Source organism: Anopheles funestus, chromosome 2RL (genome assembly GCF_943734845.2).
Source record: "Anopheles funestus chromosome 2RL, idAnoFuneDA-416_04, whole genome shotgun sequence".
Lineage (NCBI taxonomy): Eukaryota > Metazoa > Arthropoda > Insecta > Diptera > Culicidae > Anopheles > Anopheles funestus.
The window spans coordinates 19,173,219-19,191,200 of record NC_064598.1 but is presented as its reverse complement, the minus strand read 5'-3'; the positions used below and the strand labels follow the sequence as shown (position 1 = coordinate 19,191,200).

Below are 17,982 nucleotides of genomic sequence, written 5' to 3'. Positions count from 1 at the left end.
ACGGAAGGGACCCTGCTGTCAACGTCCGGTGAGGTTTCCCACCAACCGGCCAGCCAGCCAGCTGGAACACACGGGAGTTTGATAAATCGTTTCATATGGACATTGAATGCAACCAAACGCTAGTCAAACGAATGAAAAAAAGCGTTTTTGCAACAACAAAAAAAAAAACATTGATGCACCCGTACCCGATAGAGTGATCGTACATCGGGATAAGTTGTCGAGTGGTTGCAAGTGAATGCAATGATTAATGGAGATTGAACGTGTGGGCATTGTTCGGTGTGAGTGCATCATGTGTAAATCAATTTGTTCAACTATGCATATGATCAACAGCACTATTAAAACCGATGGGATGTTGTACTATCGGTGATGAAATGGATTTGTATTCTGGCAGGAGAAATGGGCCGGGGATTGAAGATGGGAGCTCGGGGTTGGTTGACATCCTCTTGCATCTGTATAAAAAGCACTTTTTTACGAAACGAATTAAATATAGACTAGCTGATTTAATTGCAAATAATTGTATACTTTCAAAACAATGCTACTTTATGGAGCTGTTGCCTAGGACCTGATGATTCTTCCAGTAATCAAAACACTTGTCTTGTATTTCGATTAAGTACAAGAAACTCTTGGACGCATTTCATGTGTAACTATTACTTTGTTCCTGTTCTCATTAATTAAGGCATCGATTAGACGAGCAGACAACAATCATTCATACATGTCTTTAGTAGATATGATGGACCTAACATGAATATCTCCTTGGTTATGGAACCATTTTCACAAGGAATATATATTTGAATTGATGAATTTACAATAACATTTTAGGTCTGAAGGCTGCTACAAATGCTATGGTACTGGCAATCAAGTCGTTAAAAAATTGAGGCAACTTTTCTACTTAAATAAGTTTTCACAATAATTTAGCTTTGCGAGAAGATTTGGGAGAATTTGTACTGAATGAGTTAAACAATGATCTTCGGTATGTCAGTACAGTATCAAGAGACGGTTCATAGCATATATGTATGTAACTTTTAAGAAGAACTAAAACGAAAAGGAAATTGAATCCCAAGCTGGAAAAAATATTGTTCAGATAGTGAACTCACGACGACACATAATGAGTTTTTCCAAGTGACGATACGTCGCTTGGTTCAGCTAAGCGTACGGTTGGGAGAGAGAATTCTTCCGGGCTATTCCCGCTTTCATGCTCGGGCGCATAGAAAAATGAGTTTTGCGAATGGTAAATTGCAATTAGTTTTTAAATCTTTTCTCTTACAACGTACTATTCCGTCCGCTTGCTAATGGTCGCGTTTTTTGTAAGTGCACATGAGCACACATTGCATTCTAGTGTGTACTTATTAAAAGATTGTTCATACCTCTCAACTTACCTGAAGGTATTGCCCACCCATACAACCGCACAAAAGGAACAAGTTTTAAAAAGATTAATATTTCATTCACTGTATTTCAAAAACCTTCAGTTCGGAATTTGTAAACTTCCAACATCCCAGCCATGCACCCTAGACAACAACCGAGTTCACTTCCGTTTCACTCTTGTGGTAGATCATCGCATCGTAGTACACCATGTTCGGGGTGAACCAGGTTGCTTCGTTGATCTTGCGGTTGAACGGATAGCCGAACGGAAGCGAATCGATGTAGCGCGCACCGGAACCGACACCGCACGACACCGTGTAATCGTAGCCGGTGAAACGTTCCACCTCTGGCGCATGGTAAGGGACGACCATGAAGAAGAACTGGAACGGCATACCACCCTTCTTGCCCTTGGGCAACATCAACCGCGCGGGGAATCCACAGTGTGCCTCGGACATGTCGAGCGGGAACTTGTAGTCACCGTTGTACGCCTGCATCACCTGCTTGTACAGATCGAAGTACGTGGTACGATCCTTCACGAACCAGCTAAAGTCCTGCGAGTTGCGCGTGATAGCGTTCTCGCCCGCCACCAGATCAACCAGGAAGTGATCGAGCTGGAAGAAGTTCTCGCGGTTTGCGTTCACACTGTACACATTGCCGTACTGGTCGTATTTCGGACCAATGAAAACTAGCACGACCGCCTTCTGGGGCTTTTCCGACACAACGTTCAGCTTGAAGGAGAACGGCAAATGGTTCAGACGGGGCATACGTGCATACAGGACAAAGTCTTCACCCTGATAGTGTGCCATCTTGCCGAACTTCTTCATCTCGCCCGCCTTCATGGTGGTGTCGTCGAACACCTCCACATCGACCGCATTCGTAATGTCCGCATCGAAGTTATCGAAGTACGTCACCAGCTTGTCCATCTCGACCGTTTCCACCTTCACGCCGGGGAAGTTGATCTCGTCGTACTTGTAGCCGGGCAGGGTGTCAAGATAGCGATAGTAGAACCCAATCACACGCTTGAAGAACTGATAGAACACCGGATCACGCATGGCCGTCTCGTACTTCTCCAGCACGCTCGGTACCGCACGGAACTCGTTGAACATCTCGAACGAACCGCCAAGGAAGAATTTGGCCACCTTCTCCAGATAGCCGTAGAAACGCGTGTTAACACTGTCTCCGTTCGATTGGATCAAGTTGCCGAGATACTCCACACCGGTCGGGGTGGTGATGTTGACGTACGTTCCATCGGGAAGAATGATGAAACCATAATCGATCGCTTCCATAATGCGACGCTCGTAATCGGTGATCTCCTCAATCACATCGTGCTTCTCCGTGTAGCCGTTGTGATAGTTCTCACGGGCCGGGAACGGAACACCGTTGTAGTAGCGCAGATACGGATAGTATCCCGTAACGATTGGTTCATACCACGAGAAGGTCGGAATCGTACCCAGATCGTTCGACAAACGTTCCAGATAGTAGCGGGCAAGGAACTGCTGGTGCTGATATAGATAGAACTCACCTCGGCGATCCTTGTACAGTCCGTACTCCTTACCTCCCATCCAGGTCGGATAGTCAGCGTGGAAGTAGTAATAGTACGAGTTCAGCCCAATGTCCTCCATGTAGTAGCTGACGCGCTGCTCCGGATTGCTGTGCACGTAGTATCCAGTGTAATTGCTCGGGATGTACGCACTGTACACACCGTCAGCCTTCTTCATACGATAGAAGCCCTGCATCTTATACCGCTGTGCCTTGCTGATGACGACATCGTTGAAGAAGTAGTACGGATAGATTTCGTACGGTGCCGGCAGCACAATACCCTGCATATCCTCACGATGCAACACGGCAACGGTGACGGCATACACGAACATGCCTTCGTTCACGTGGAACCGGGCCCATACCATCGTCTTGTAGAACGTATCCCAATCCTTGGCGTAGTAGAACAGATGGAACAGTGCGACAGCCTGCTCACGGTGATACTCATTGTACAGCGCGAAGATTTCCTCCATCGGCAACATGCCGTACTTGTAGAAGCGTAGGAACTCCTCCACGACCTGTGGCTTGGTAAAGTGCTCCTTGTACGTCGCCAGATCGAAGGATTTCTGTTCCTCCCACAGGTGTGTGTGCAGCTCGGGCTGATGCACATGCTGGAAGATCTCCAGCATAGCCTTCTGCTTAGCCAGGAATGGCTTATCAGCGTACTTCACCTCCTTCGTCATGTAGTAGCCGCTGGCGGTACAAGCCAGCAGGCACAGCACGGTGATCGCTACGAACGATCGCATCGTGTTCGTGTCGTTGCTCAGATGCCCTACTGCCAGAAGTTCGTGCAGCTGCTTTCGAACTGACTGCCGATCTGGGGCCTGCATGGTTCCTTATATAGGTAAACCCATCTCAATCACAATCGCAGTCAGTTGAGTCAGTTGGCAACGATCAGCAGTGGCCTGCTGACCTTATGCTGCCGAATGCGGTAAGTCGTTATCAGTATCGGCAGATTTCGGGGATGGTTTGCATTTGTTCAGTGACCTTCAGGTGCACGCCATGAAGATTGATGCAATTAAAGCGATTGCGCTGGCTTGGTGCAAGAATGCGATAAGCGCGTGAAGGTCATACTTCAGGACGCTCGGCAGACATTGAGGCTCTGGTCTTGATAGTGACTATATTTATTACTTTGTTGTAATTTAAGAAGAAAACACCATACTACTTACCTCACACAAATGTTTTCGGATAGCATTACACAGAACTAACAGAATAGAAGGGACATATTTTATTAATAATAATATTTATTCTCTTAACTTTTGCATTTTTTTGTTGTTCGTACGATCATACGATCTGCAGAACTTCGTCCAGATCGCGTACACAATTATCTCTGCTTGGCATTTATTGTGGCATGTAAGGGATGAAACAAAACAAGTTCTTTTGTCTCCCCTTTTTCTTCCGAACAGATCGGAGCACTGAACTGATTTCGTTTGCTTGTCACCGGTGTTCTTCTGCTAATGTGTGCGCTCCTCATGTACAACTGTTACGTTCACAACTCTACATACGGTTCTCAGATATTGTTGACTGTTTCATTGTTACGTGTTACTTTTGTAATGCAACATTTCTTACGAACTTACTTCAAATGCCCTGAATTTTACGTTTACCTTCATGTCTTACTTTTATTTCCATTCTTCTAAAGGGGGTTTTGTGTGTTTGTGTAAGTGTTAATTATTCTTTTTATTTTGTTTCTTTTTTCGTACTTCCGGTCTTTTTTTCTGAGTTATCGGTCGATTTCTGACCGCACTATTGTTACACAGTGTGTGAAGCGATTGATGTCCAATGTCCTATAACTAGCGTTTTTTTTGTTCTTTTGCTTTTAAGTTTACGTTTGACACCGAAGAGAGTGTGCCGAGATGTTTTTTTTTCTTCCTTTCATTCTTCCTTTCATTCTTCTGTTCATTTGCGATACACTTTGTGCTGGCAATACTATCCTGCCTCTCGTCGACAGATGATCCTTACATAGGAAGGATTGTGATGCGATCAAGCTTGCACATGCATCGTACAAATTGACGTGAAGTGTCAATCGCTTTAGTGAAGGGAAAGATGGGAAGATATAAAATGGGTTGATAATGAAAACTCATAGTTAAAGACATTTAAAAGAAGAAGAAGAATAAGAAGAAGAAGAATAAGAGTAACAAAAAGATGGGAAAGAAAAGAAAACAATCATACAATATAATAGTCTAATAGAACGTACAATGTCTTTGTATTGCGAGTCATCCGTTAGGTTTTCTGTTTTCGTTTGTTGTTCATTTTATATTTTCCTCTCGCCCGGTTGTTTGTTTTTTTTTTGTTTGGTGTACAGCGGAGGCTTATTTAGTATGCTGTTAGATTTTGGGTTTTGGTTTTGTATCGATTAGTTCCAGTACATTCATGTTAGTAACAGATAATAATACTTACATTTGTCTACGCGCCTCAGCTAACAAGTTTCACTTACTTACAAGAAAGAGAGATTTTCCATCTTAGTTCGGAGGTATCTCTCTACCGCATCATCTCCTTACCAGTATAAGGATGCATCCTTATATTACCTAGAACTCATTCACTACAAACTAACGCTCCGGTCGTCACTAGCGCTCCCTGTTTCATGCTGAACTTCTTTTTTTTTGCTGCTGCAATTGAACCAAAAGTTAACCTGCAGCACTACTAGCCGGACAAAAGCAAGCCTTAGTACTTTCTCCATGTTTCTTTTATCTTCTTTTTTTCTTCCTCTCTTTTTTTGTATTGAGCATTGCTATCATAACACACATTCCTTTACTTGAGTGATGGAAGGTGTAATGTGAGTGTTTCTTTTTGTGTTTGCGATCTTTTTTTTTACATGTACAATCAGCGTTACAAAACTACCCCATATACAAGTTTTCGAAATTTTTCGGAACAGGGAAAGGACTAATATGTTTTGTTTGTTTTTTGTTTTGTTTTAAAGTCAAACGATTAATAGCTGTCCGCTGGGAGAAAGCAAGCGGACCAACATACTGCACACACCTTTGCTTTTCAACGGAAGATCTTGTTGTAACATTTTGCTGCATTTTGTTACCTTTTTTGAGTTCCTTTTTTCGGTTTCTTCTTCGAGCGGTTTTGAGTTTGTTTCTGTCTCTATATGTGAAGATATTCCTATTTTGGAAAGTAGGAAAACATCATCACATCACCTATAGAGTTTGAAAGCGATTTTCCTATGGTTTGGGATGTAAAAAAGAAATTTAGCTCCTCTCGTCAGCTTCGGAACGGTTTCAATCTTTGACCATTTGGTGTAGATGTTGCGGTAAATACGGAACCCTTGCCCATGCCAATTGCTCACCCTCAATGTACACCCCCAGTATGGCGCTCATGCTGCTCGGAGTCGTCAGTTTTGTTTTCTCTTCGCGACAAGTAGTTTGTGGAGTGAAAAAAGCTCAATTACATATACAATTTACACATACAGCTTACGCTCAGTTTAAAGTTCGCCAACCCAATATTAGCAGCCATTTTAAGCCCAATGTGAGTGGGTTATTGTTCTCTCCATTCTCTCCATTCTTCCATGTGAGTGGGTGTTTCTTTTTGTGTGTGTCGTGAAGCGAAAGAACAAGGGAAATATCAAACAAACAATAACTAAAACGCAATCACCTACGACGCACTTCTGGCGGCCAGGAGGAGCAGAAGGATATTCGCTCACATACACGCACACACACACTGAGTATCAAGATCATTCCTATTATTTGTATTATTATTATTACGTTGGCTTTTGTGTTATGTAATATTTTTTTTCCATCACACCCTTATGCCTCCCTCTCCCACTCTCTCCTTTTCTCTTGTCTTTATCTTCCTGTTTTTGGTGATGGGCGCTTTTCATATTTACAGCTTCTGCGCAGTCACCAATCACAACCCGGATGAACGATCCGTCAGCTGTCCGTTCCAGTGTAGCATGGTACTGACCGCCCGCAGACCGACCAGTAGCGCTAGCAGCACCGTTGAAGGACCGACCAGTCCTACAGCACCCCCAGTGAGGGGTGAATTGTCTGGGTCACCGTTGTTTTTTCGCCGATTGTTTGAACCATCCAGACCGAGCAGGTTCGGCGAGATGGTCGTCACGAGATCGCTGACCAGGATACGCTGCTGTGCGCTTTTGGTGTAGATGTGCAGGATCGAGATCTCGCACATGACCGTGAGGCTGGTGTGGAACGGTGGCATCGATTGGTAGATGTCTTGCAGTACCTGACTGTGCGGGAACATCTCGAGCGAGGAGAAGGTGGGCGTCCCTTCGTACGAACGGTACGTGATGCGTTGATACGGTGATCGATGAATCTAATCGAACCGGAAGAAAGACATGGGGATAAGAATCGATAGTTAGATGGATGATGGAGAAAACAAAAATTACAAATGCCAAAAACACACTGTGCTTGGAGAAAAAAAGAAAGACCATAATATACTCCGTAGCAAACTCGTTTCAACTGTTGAACATTGGACAAAAAAGGAACAAATGGTAGCTGTCCTTGTGCTTTGTGAATCACTGTGAGACTATCGCTTACGATACGCTGATTGCTAACATCCAAATAAACATACGCACACGATGGTGTCCGCTTGCTTCCGTTGCGAACATCCGAGTGGATCAAACTTCAATTTATGGTCAGCAAATAATGCTTCGATCCGTATCGAGAAACGGCACAGGATATCGATTGAACCACGCTCGTCCTCTCCCATTCACTTACCCGCTTCGTGTTGATGTACCAGGTAATGTTGGCAGCCGGAAAGGACGTCCCCACGGTACAGACGGCCCGGAAATTGTCCAGCGTGGTGATGTGCGTTTTGTCCACCTGCATCAGTGGGTCCTCCTTGGGCAGTTCGACCACCTGCATGCGTGCCTGCCGTATATCGGTATGGAAGAGCGGTGCATCCTCGGATACCTCGCACTGGAACTGACCGGTTAGATCACGGGTAACGCCCCGCAGCGTTACCGACGTTGCATCCGATTGTGTGCCCTATTGCATTTATGCGCGTGTGCGCAACAGATGGATAAATGGAAGCAAGGAAAAATGAATTTAAGAGTTGATTTGTATTCTTTTCGAGGATTGAAATGGAAGTATGATAGTGAAGCGTTATTGCTTTGTGTTTGATATCAGATATTATGGGAAGTTATAGACGAGAATTTGCATCACATCTTACGCTAAATTTGATTCCGGATAGCAATAGAATGATTATATGCTTCGATCCTAAAAAGGATTTTTTGGTTTTGTTTCTGGAATTTATACCAATTCTCCTTGGTTTTATTTACCCAAAACTGAATATTTCATCCTGATTTAAAGGTCATCTTGACATAAAAAGCTCCAGTAACTGGAAGTAAAGATATTCTTTGAATTGCAAAAAACTCCACCGAATACAGAAGGTTTGGATAGAAGTATTTTTTGATCATCCAAAATGCCTTAGGATATCATGATGTACTCAGCCAGAGAAGACTGGATAACAACGATAAGAACTATCTACAGCAATTATGAGCTTAAGCTACTCTGCTATAATAGTTCTGTATTTCATTCTTTTGTTTTTCCACATGTTACTTTAAATTGTTTTGTTTAGCATACATCTAGAAAAGTTTTTCAACTTTTTCCACAATTATTTTTAATCTTGTTTCCTGTTGTTAAACAAATTGATCCCTATTAAAGTTCCCATGTCCACACGCATAGAAAAAAACTACAACGAAAAACTACAATCTGACACACACTCACACACAAAAAAACCTCGAAGTGAAAGCAATGGAAAACATGAACTTTTACCAAACACTACATTATCTTCCATCCGTGCAAAAACCACTGTTCCGCACACACCACAGCGTTGCTTTTCGCGAGCAAATTTGGCCACACTTTACCGAAAAATTACCTCTCTCCTTAGAACAGCCCTTCTTTCCTTTTTGGGGGGGTAAACACATCCGGCAGCAAGTGTACATCAACTTTCATCAAACTACTACCACCACTAGGACAAGTTCGTACAACATAACTAAGGGAAAAAAACCCCACACAGAAAAAAAGAAAAACCCACGGAAAATCCCTGTGTGCACAAAAAGGATGCCAAAAGTTATTCGTTTTACTCAGCCGGGAGAAAATTAGCTGCGCTCCATACCGACGCTGGTCCGAAAAGTGGTGAACGGTTCGTACAATAGCGGAACTAAACTACACTTCTAGCACTTCTCTGCACAAACCTCCCCCCAGCCACCGTGGGGTCAGCCTGTTTTCCCACCGAACATTCAACCGCGGGCCAAGCTTCTAAGGAAGCAATTCAACTTTTTTACACTCATTTCCGCCGTTTTTATCTTTAATTATCATGGTGCTTTATGGGAGGGTTTATCACTAGCTTCCTGGTGGTCGGAGCGTGTGCTTCCCGGCCCCCCGGGGTCGACTAATTATCGTGTCGAGCTGGTTGAGGATGAAAAAACTCGGTGGAAAAGGAAGAAGTAAACCTCATCCACCGAAGTCCAACGAATGGCAAAACGCGGGTGCGAAATGCAACACCAATCGTTAGCTGATCACAAAAGCAGAAAGTACGCAGCAAAAAAAAAGCAGAAGCTTTTACAGCAAAGAACGATTCGAGTTGGAAGAAAAAAGTGTGCAATTGTGAGTGGAATTCTTCCCCAGCAGGTGGTGGCCAGTGGGTTCGTGAAATCGTTTTATAACATCATCCGTTAACCGATGACTAGTGGAGTTCCGGCTGGTAGGACCGGATGAGTCCCGGACTCAACCATCGCTAGTTGTCTGCCTGCGGCCGGTCGACAATTGTGGCTGCTCGCGCAAAATTAGGCTCTCCATTATCACGCAAGCTGTTTTATGACCGGAACAAGATCTACTACAATGGATTGCTTCAACGCGGGCTAACAGTGACTCCAAGTGTGGCAAAAGGATTTTAATAATCCTTTCCCTCTTGTTCGCTAGTCTCCGGACACTCGAACCCTGTTTGTGTAAAATCCACTTCTTTCATCTGTCGGTTCATCAGCAAATGAAAGATCAAACCCATCTGGGCTGGGTCTGATCACTTTAGCCCACCGGGTGAAGGGGGAGTGTAGTAACCCTCCAGTAGTACCGGTGTGCAGCACCGGAAGCAAAGGAACCGCAGAGGGAAACGACAGATAACGAAAAGATGGAAATAATTTCTCTCATTATGTTTATGAATTCTACAGCAGTTAGACGTAATTACTTCCATCCTGGCCCGATAAGGAGTGCCTCGACCATATTTGCTAGCCGTGTTTGCCGGAAGCAATCGTAAAGATGAGAGGAGCATAGTGTTCATTCTTTCTAGTTTTTTTTTTCTTTGTTTGTCATTCACCCATCTCCCTTCTGGCATCGCGAACGGATCATCTGTTGATGCCGGTGTAGAGAGCAACACTAGCAGCTGCCCCGGCTGTGGTGGGTGGTTATACGCCAAGGGGTATACATTTGGGTTCACAAGTAACGAAGGTCTTGTTATGAGACAATGATGATATTTTGTAGGAAATCGTGACCGAAACCAATTGCCAACCACTCGATGGGAGTTATTTTTGCTACCACCCATTGTTATTGCGGTAGAAGCGGGTAAAGAAAGTTTTATAATGAGCTCACTTTACTCAGCACGATAGTGTAAAATTGTCTGCTTTCGTGCTTTCGAGTTATGTAGTGTCACTCAGAGAGAGGAAAAAAATGAAATGATTTTGAAAGTTTCATTGTTGATATCGCACAATTTTTGAGTGGAATTACTGGTTAGGGATCATTTAACTATAACGCAACACTTATAGCAAGGGCAACTTTTTGTTGTTTCACAAAATATAATTACATATTATTATATGTTGTCACGTAACATTTATGAGAAATATTTAAAATTGTATGAAATGAATGTGAATCGTTCGCAGTTGATCTCTCTATGTCACACACACACGCCGGCCATTTCTGGCTTACTAGTTTTTTTAGAAAGTAAAATAAATAGAACAAATAAATACTTATACTGAAATACTAAATAATTACCAATGGAGACGCCTAGTACTTTTGAATACATGTTTTTTTATTGGTGGGTTAGAACGGCCAGGCCGTATTAAGACTTATTTTATCCACGTAGCCGGATAGTCAGCACTAGCAGCGGGAGGGGGGTGCGGGGGGGGGAGGGGGGTGATACAGTTCAGATGGGATTTGCCGCCCCTATTAATCTCTTTTTTATTTATTTATAGGTTATTTCTTCAATTTTTTTGAATTCAAAATGAATAATATTTTTTTTTTTGCTCGGTTAGAACGGCCTGGCCGTATCAAGACTTATTTACCATGTAGCAGGATAGTCAGTCCATGCTACGGGGGGAACGGATCGGATGGTATTTGAAACCGATCCTGCCTTGTGGACGGGCGCCGTTTTTCACAGGCACCACCGGCCCGCCCCAAAATGAATATTGTGTTGAAGTAAAATTAAGCTCAGCATTTGTTTTTTAAAATAAAAATTAAATTATTACATATAAAAAGACATATTTCGTAATTATCTGCACGAACCACACGCCGAGCTGAAGCGCATTGAAACGAATCTGAATTATATCATAATTGTATATCAAGCCTGAAAATGGGTGTCAAAAGCCACACATCCATATCATCCACACCCATCACTCTGGAAACCATTTCTAGTACATCCGGTGCGAAACATAATGGCCTTCGTTTCTTTTTCCACCCGCTTTTCCTCTCCCCCTTCCCGCACTGGCGCGACGTTTGCACCAACCGATCCGCTCTGGCCGTGGTTTTCATCGAGCAATTTGAATGAATGTCCATTATCTATTCCAATAAAGCCGTAAGAGAGAAGCTAAGCTAACAACAATAAAACAAAATAAAAAGGCTGTATAAAAAAAAGAACTATCTTTAACGTGGCTTTTGGTAAAGCTAGTGCGCAGATACCCGGGGAAGCGTTTTCCTGGCTCCCCCTTTTACCTGGCTGCACAGCGCAAATGTATGAACTGTAAAATGGAGCCTTTTCACCCTGAACCACACATATGATGGGGGTGGGTCTGGGGGAGGGTTGTTCACATGACGGATGTTAATTAAAAAGCACTTTGTGTTATTCTACCATGGCCCACATTCGTAGCGTTCCTTCTCGCGGGGATTAGTCCCTGGCAGCACGGTTGGAATGTTGAACGTCCTACCTTCCGTCCATCACCTTTCCCGCTTCCCTTCATTCACAGCCCATGTGTTTATCTCATGGCGCTTTCACCCGAACGAACAGCGAGTCCATTTTTCTTCCATAACAGACAAATGGCACTCAATGAGTACAATACAGTGTCGAAGCGCTTTTTATCCGGCCACCTATCAGGACGATTTTATTCCACTCCCCTCCCTCTCTCTCTTCCTTTTCTGGGTGTATCACACCCATCTTGGCACTGTTTCACCGGTGCTCATAAGCGGGATGAGGGTTGGGTTATATCGCGCGCACACATTGACTGCACCAAGCACGACACAAAAGAATCACTCTTGAAAGCATTCCCCTTGGCCTTAAACCTCGGATGTGCTCACCTCATCGCAATTTACCTACCGACCTGGTCCTGGCAGAGAGGACGTTTCGGCCCGTGAATAGATAAACCCTCCGGACAGCATCACTCATGCCAAGATCTCTTCCCCGAAGCGGACGCGTCCTCTAGTGAGTGGGTCTGTGTGTGTGTGTGTTTGAGGCCGTGGGGCAAAAGAGAGTAGTAAAGTATGTAATAATTCCCGGCCTTCACGCGAGACCCCCTTTCTCACCTCCCCTCCCCCTAACAATCCCAACCCCGTAAGGGTCGTGAACAACGGCAATAGAGCCCTCGCACCTCGCACCAACCTAACACAGCCTAGTGAAGACGGACCGAAGGATTAGCTCACTCGGCTCACCGGTGAAGCACATGTACTGAAACAATAGGCCCTCGGGTTCGCCATGGTCCCCAAAAAGGTGTGCAGAAGAAAATGAAGCAATAGACGAAGTAGAAGAGGGAGATGGTGGAGGGGGAGGAGGAGCTGGGGTGAAGGTCCGAGTTCCGGCCGGTACTATAGTGATTCTTTTTTTTTTTTTCGTTTGGTGTGTTGGAGCTTTTCTTTTTACATCATCCACTCTGCCATTTTACGATAGTGAAAAGCAATTACTTCTTGCTTGGGACCGGAGCATTGTTGGCCGGGTAGGCCGCAAGGTTTCGGAAGTGGTTTAGCGAATGAATGGGAAAATTCTCTCCCCCCTTCCAATCCCTTTGTCCCCTCTTTTCTAGCCGTGTGGTGGCCACCTCTTTCCACGAGTGACACGAGTTCCGCCCGCAGGATATGGTCGCCCCAGTCGCCCATTGGAGGACCTTTCATTTTCATCGCCCTTTGTCTTTCATTATGATTGGGTGCTGCTGCTGCTGCTGGGATGGTGCGTTCTGAGTCGGTATAGTGAGCGATTGCCATTTCGTGCAGTGAGGTCAATTTTTACTAAAGCAATTTGGAACAAATTTATATCCTCTTTTGATGGTGTAAGTTTCAGTGTTTTTCTTTTCGCTGTGGGCAAAACTTGGCTAACATCTTTATCGTAAATAAATGTTGTCATATAACTAAATTCGATACGACATTGGAGGTAAACTCAGCTCAACTACTACTTGTAAATGAATGATTTTAATCTCAAACCCATCCTTGCGCACAAGACCATTTTAATAAAGCCGAAAATTAATAACATTGAACACAACCCGTCCTGGTAAACATGTTCAGTTTTCCCGGTATGCAAGGACACAGGTAAAGGTCGAAATTAATGGTTTCTTAACAATGTATCCTAATTTAAGCAGTGTACAGCTGTGTTGAAACCGAGATGCGTTCGCTTTAGATAAGCAAACTCCAATTAGTTTGCTTACATCATTCCACCTTTGCAAAGGACAACCGGTCTCGACCGTCACTCGTTTCCATTTCGGAAACAGAGTAAACCGGGCACTTTCGGGCACACAACGGTGGTGAGATATTGTCGACAATTTTTGGCATCTTCATTCACGCTTCAGCGTGCTTTTGAGCGGTGTTTCAGGTGCTTCATAATTTAGTCTGACATGCTCTCGGGACGGATAGGACCAACGCACACATGGCCACCGTAACTAACCGAAGCTGTTGTAAAATTAATACACCAACGCACCAACTGTCACTGTCAGCGAAAGTGTCTCCCAAATTAGGGTCACGGCTGAAGGATGACGTTCGCGGCAAACGGTTTTTAATAAGCGCCAGGGTTTTGTCGCCCTCTTCCACGGTGTACCGGTGAGGTTTCGCGCACACGTAACGATGTTTTGATTGGCTTGCAAGCTCATGTTAATTTGAACACATGGTAAGCCGAAAAAAATGCCCAAAGTGTGGTTTGTTTTAATAACCACAAAAGGCACAAAACGAACGACACTGTGTAACACTGTCGAGGCATTTGTTACGGAAGGATCTTCCTTTTTTTTATTTTACCCCTCTAAGGGTTTCAGCAACTTCAACAACTGCTCACCAACACATGGCAGACAATTTGTGGGGAACGGTACGGAAAAACATGCTCTCCGGTCCATCGTCTGTTTACACTGATTTGTACCACCTTGGGTGCCTTTAAGGGTGTGGCGAATGTAAATCTTAAAGCCAACATACCGCATTAGCCCCACCATACGGATCGTGTAAGGAGGGCGGAAAAGGAAAGGGACGGTGTAAAACAATAAAGTTGCGGCTGCTTTTAGTATTGCCGTTGATTACTTTCCACCCATAAAGTGTGAGACAAAAGATATGGTGGTAAATACGGCAGCATGCGAACTAGTGATAGGCATTCGGAATCGGAACTACATGGTTCCGATTCCGTGATCGCAATCGGTTCTGATTCCGACTCCGATTTCGGAATCGTTTCAGGTTGCGGAATCGATTCCGGATCCGATTCCGACTCCAAATCCGACTCCGATTCTGAATCCGATTCCGACTCCAAATCCGATTCCAATTCTGAATCCGAATCCGATTCCGGTTCCGATTCCGAATCCGACTCCGGTTCCGGTTCCGAATCCGAATCCAAATCCGAAACCGAAACCGAATCCGAATCCGAATCCGAATCCGATTCCGATTTCGAAGCCGATACTGATTCCGATTCCGAATCCGATTTCGAATCCGATTCCGAATCTGATTCCGAATCCCAATCCGATTCCGAATCCTATTCCGATTCCGAATCCGATTCCGATTCCGAATCCGATTCCGGTTCCGATTCCGATTCCGAAACCGATTCCGATTCCGAATCCAATTCCGGTTCTGAATCCGATTCCGGTTCCTACAACGGATCCGATTCCGGCGTTCAATTCCCAACCTACTATCCGGAATCGATTCCGGAAAATTTGCAGCGCTCCGGAATCGATTCCGACCAAAGCAGCATTTTGCCCATCACTAATGCGAACCCATTCCCAACCAGCGCACGGGTTTCGATGCTGTTGTCTTTGCTCTGGCAACGGTAAGAGCAACAACTCTCCGGACCATCAAATCGAACCCTGGTGGTGATGTAGATTTTTGGGGAGGAACACAAAGGAAGGTATGACAGTAAGAAATTTCTATATCCCTTGGAAGGGGTTTTGTGCCCGGATCTGAATCCTTTGACGTACGTGCTGGCAAAACACTCATCATTGCATTCAAGTACCATTGTTTCAGAGGAGGGAGCGTTTGATAATTGTACAATGACACTACACGCTGACACCGATCTATGTTACTTCCCTCCCCATTACCGATGACAATGTGGTGAGGTGTGAACGGTGCACTTTAACCTTTTCGAATGTTGAAACTGCATCTAGTCAAATGGAGCAATTCTGTAGGGTTTTTGGATTTCCGAAAGGAGTAATAAAGTGTTTAATATTAAAGAAAGATCGTTCGCTTTAGTACGCTTCTTGAGAACAGTACAAACTCCAAGTTGTTGGGCGCTTGTACCGTCACCGCCATGCAATTCGAATCACTTCGTCTGTGCTTGACATAAAGCAATTTAATAGCGCTTAATGCATCGAAAAATTTAGTCCAAAAATTTCCAGCTCTCTCAAGGTATGAAGTTGCAAGCAATCGTACCTGAACATACGAAACTGTAAACCAACAATCTTGAAACCTTTGGCACCAATCGGCTATAATAACACGTATGATCTGAGGGCGGGGACCAATCACGGTGCAAAGAATTTCCGGTGCAAATGTGTCACGACAACTTTCCCGTCACAGCATTGTAGCAAACGGAAGGGTTTGCCACCGGGTTTGGCATATGTTTCCATTTCCGTGACACTTGCAAGGTATTGCCCCGTGACTCCCACATCGAACGCATTCGCACTGAGGGATATGGTAGTGTAACTCGTTTTGTGGTAAGATTTTTAACACGAAGAAAGTTATTGCCGGGCTTGGGAGAAACATTCTTTCACTCCCTTCTGGGGGGGGGGGGGGGAACTGAAAACCTGAAATCGACTGTGGAGGTATTGAATGTTACCACCACAGTTGCCACAAAACCACAGAAACCTCGCACACGATCGCACAGATGTTTTATCGAATGTGGAAAACCATTCTGTTGAATTCTTCCCACCCAAACTCAAGCATCCAAACAGACTTTGACGACCGCGGAAACGATTTCTCTCAAATCTGGTTTTGCAAGCATAAAACCCCATAATAACCTTCCACTTCTCGAACTCGTGTTTCGGCAAACATTTTGGGGGGGGACGCACGTTTGTCGCTGACGGTTGCACGGGATGGTTTTTGGGGAAGGAAATCAAAGAAAATTATGTGCCCCAGGTGAAGCGGGCCATTCGAGTTCCGTTTGTCGGAGGATGGCAAAGTGGGAGAAAATTTCCCAAAATCGACAGAATTATATAGCCGCAGGCTCGGAGAATTATTTGCAACAGTCGTAAATGTTTCACGCCATTCAACTCTTCCCATATGTTGAACCAATGTGTTTGTGTGTGTGTGTGTTGATTTATTTTTTATCTTATTTCCGGCTAAACTATTCACCAACCACATCTTCTGTGTGACTGGAACCGAATGGATGTGAAGCGAATCAACAGGATTTTCGGGTTTGGTGAGCTTTCATTCGCCATCAACGGAACGCTTTTACGGAAAGTGTGCGTTCGATGTCGGCCAAGCAGAACTTATGCTTTTACGCCCCCCTTCTGGCCCTTGGCCGCCCACCTCCCCGAATCGACCGGAGACATTGACTGTACAACGCTGTAATCCGGCTACGAATGTGAAGCGGAAACCATACAAGTGACAATAATCCTTCGGGCTATTGGAAACTGGTTTTTGGCGTACAAAACACACACACTCACACGCACGCACTTACACCCCAGAACAAAGCATGGTACACCTTGCAAGGCAAGATTTTGCTGCCGGCAGGAACATGTACGAAGCTGTTGTGATGGGCTTACATTAATTTTGTTTCCTTCCATGATGGGAAGCTGTATTGCTTCCCCCTCATAATGCTCCTTCCCCAAAGCCTCCCCACACACACACACACACACACGTGAAAAAAGGTGCGTTCATTAGAGTAAAACGAATGCCATACATCTTCATCGGTACTTGTTCTACTTTTCTTGCAAAGTTCAGTAGTTATTGATGGTGAGATTTTATTTTAATTAAGCGCAACACTCCCCGTCCGTAGCACGGCACCATGTAACGAATTGTAAGCCTTTTTCGGAACGTAACGACCACCCATCTACTAATGGTGCCTTTGGTTTCTATGTTTTCGAACACTTCTAAAGCCAGCTTAGTCTGTGCGATGTTAGTAAAAACGGCGCGAGTGTGACGAGTGTTCTTTTTGCAGCATTAATTTTGCTGTGGAGCTAACTTTTCTAAGCAAACACAAAAACACACGAACACGAATGCGGATTATGTTCAGTTTTGTTGGTCGTTGTACGGATTCGTCTTACATTAATTGCTTGGTAAGACAAAACATCATTCCACTACTTACATCCACCGTAATGCCTGACACCGGGAAGGTACGGGCCGGGGGTGATTCCTTCGGGACGAAACGATAGAACTCTTCGCCTTCAAAGTACCATCGAACGGAGTAAAGTGTTGCCTGTAAGTGATGAGATGAGATTGAAATAATCATAATTATTACCAGTGAATCCGATTGCGATCAAAGAAAGGAACGAAATGGCTTTTTTTGGTTTTGGGATATTCCTTTGATTTTGACAAAGAA

At 44.4% G+C, this 17,982-nt stretch overlaps 2 protein-coding genes across 5 annotated transcripts in view; both read right to left on the bottom strand.

Moving 5' to 3' along the window:
• Positions 1-1,430: 1,430 nt before the first annotated feature.
• On the bottom strand, positions 1,431-3,720 carry LOC125763060 (hexamerin-1.1-like). Its single transcript, XM_049425838.1, has one exon. It carries the CDS (start codon positions 3,639-3,641, stop codon positions 1,506-1,508), a length of 2,136 nt encoding a protein of 711 aa, XP_049281795.1. The 5' UTR covers positions 3,642-3,720; the 3' UTR covers positions 1,431-1,505.
• A 1,057-nt stretch (positions 3,721-4,777) lies between these two features.
• Positions 4,778-17,982, bottom strand: part of LOC125763100 (uncharacterized) — a 198,610-nt gene continuing 185,405 nt past the window's right edge. For all 4 annotated transcript variants that reach the window (XM_049425926.1, XM_049425928.1, XM_049425925.1 and 1 more), the window contains 3 exons: positions 17,749-17,859; positions 7,572-7,841; positions 4,778-7,167 (listed from right to left, as the gene is read on the bottom strand). In XM_049425926.1, coding sequence (XP_049281883.1) covers positions 6,742-7,167; positions 7,572-7,841; positions 17,749-17,859 — 807 coding nt within the window. In that variant the 3' untranslated portion in view covers positions 4,778-6,741. The remainder of the gene's footprint in view (positions 7,168-7,571; positions 7,842-17,748; positions 17,860-17,982) is intronic.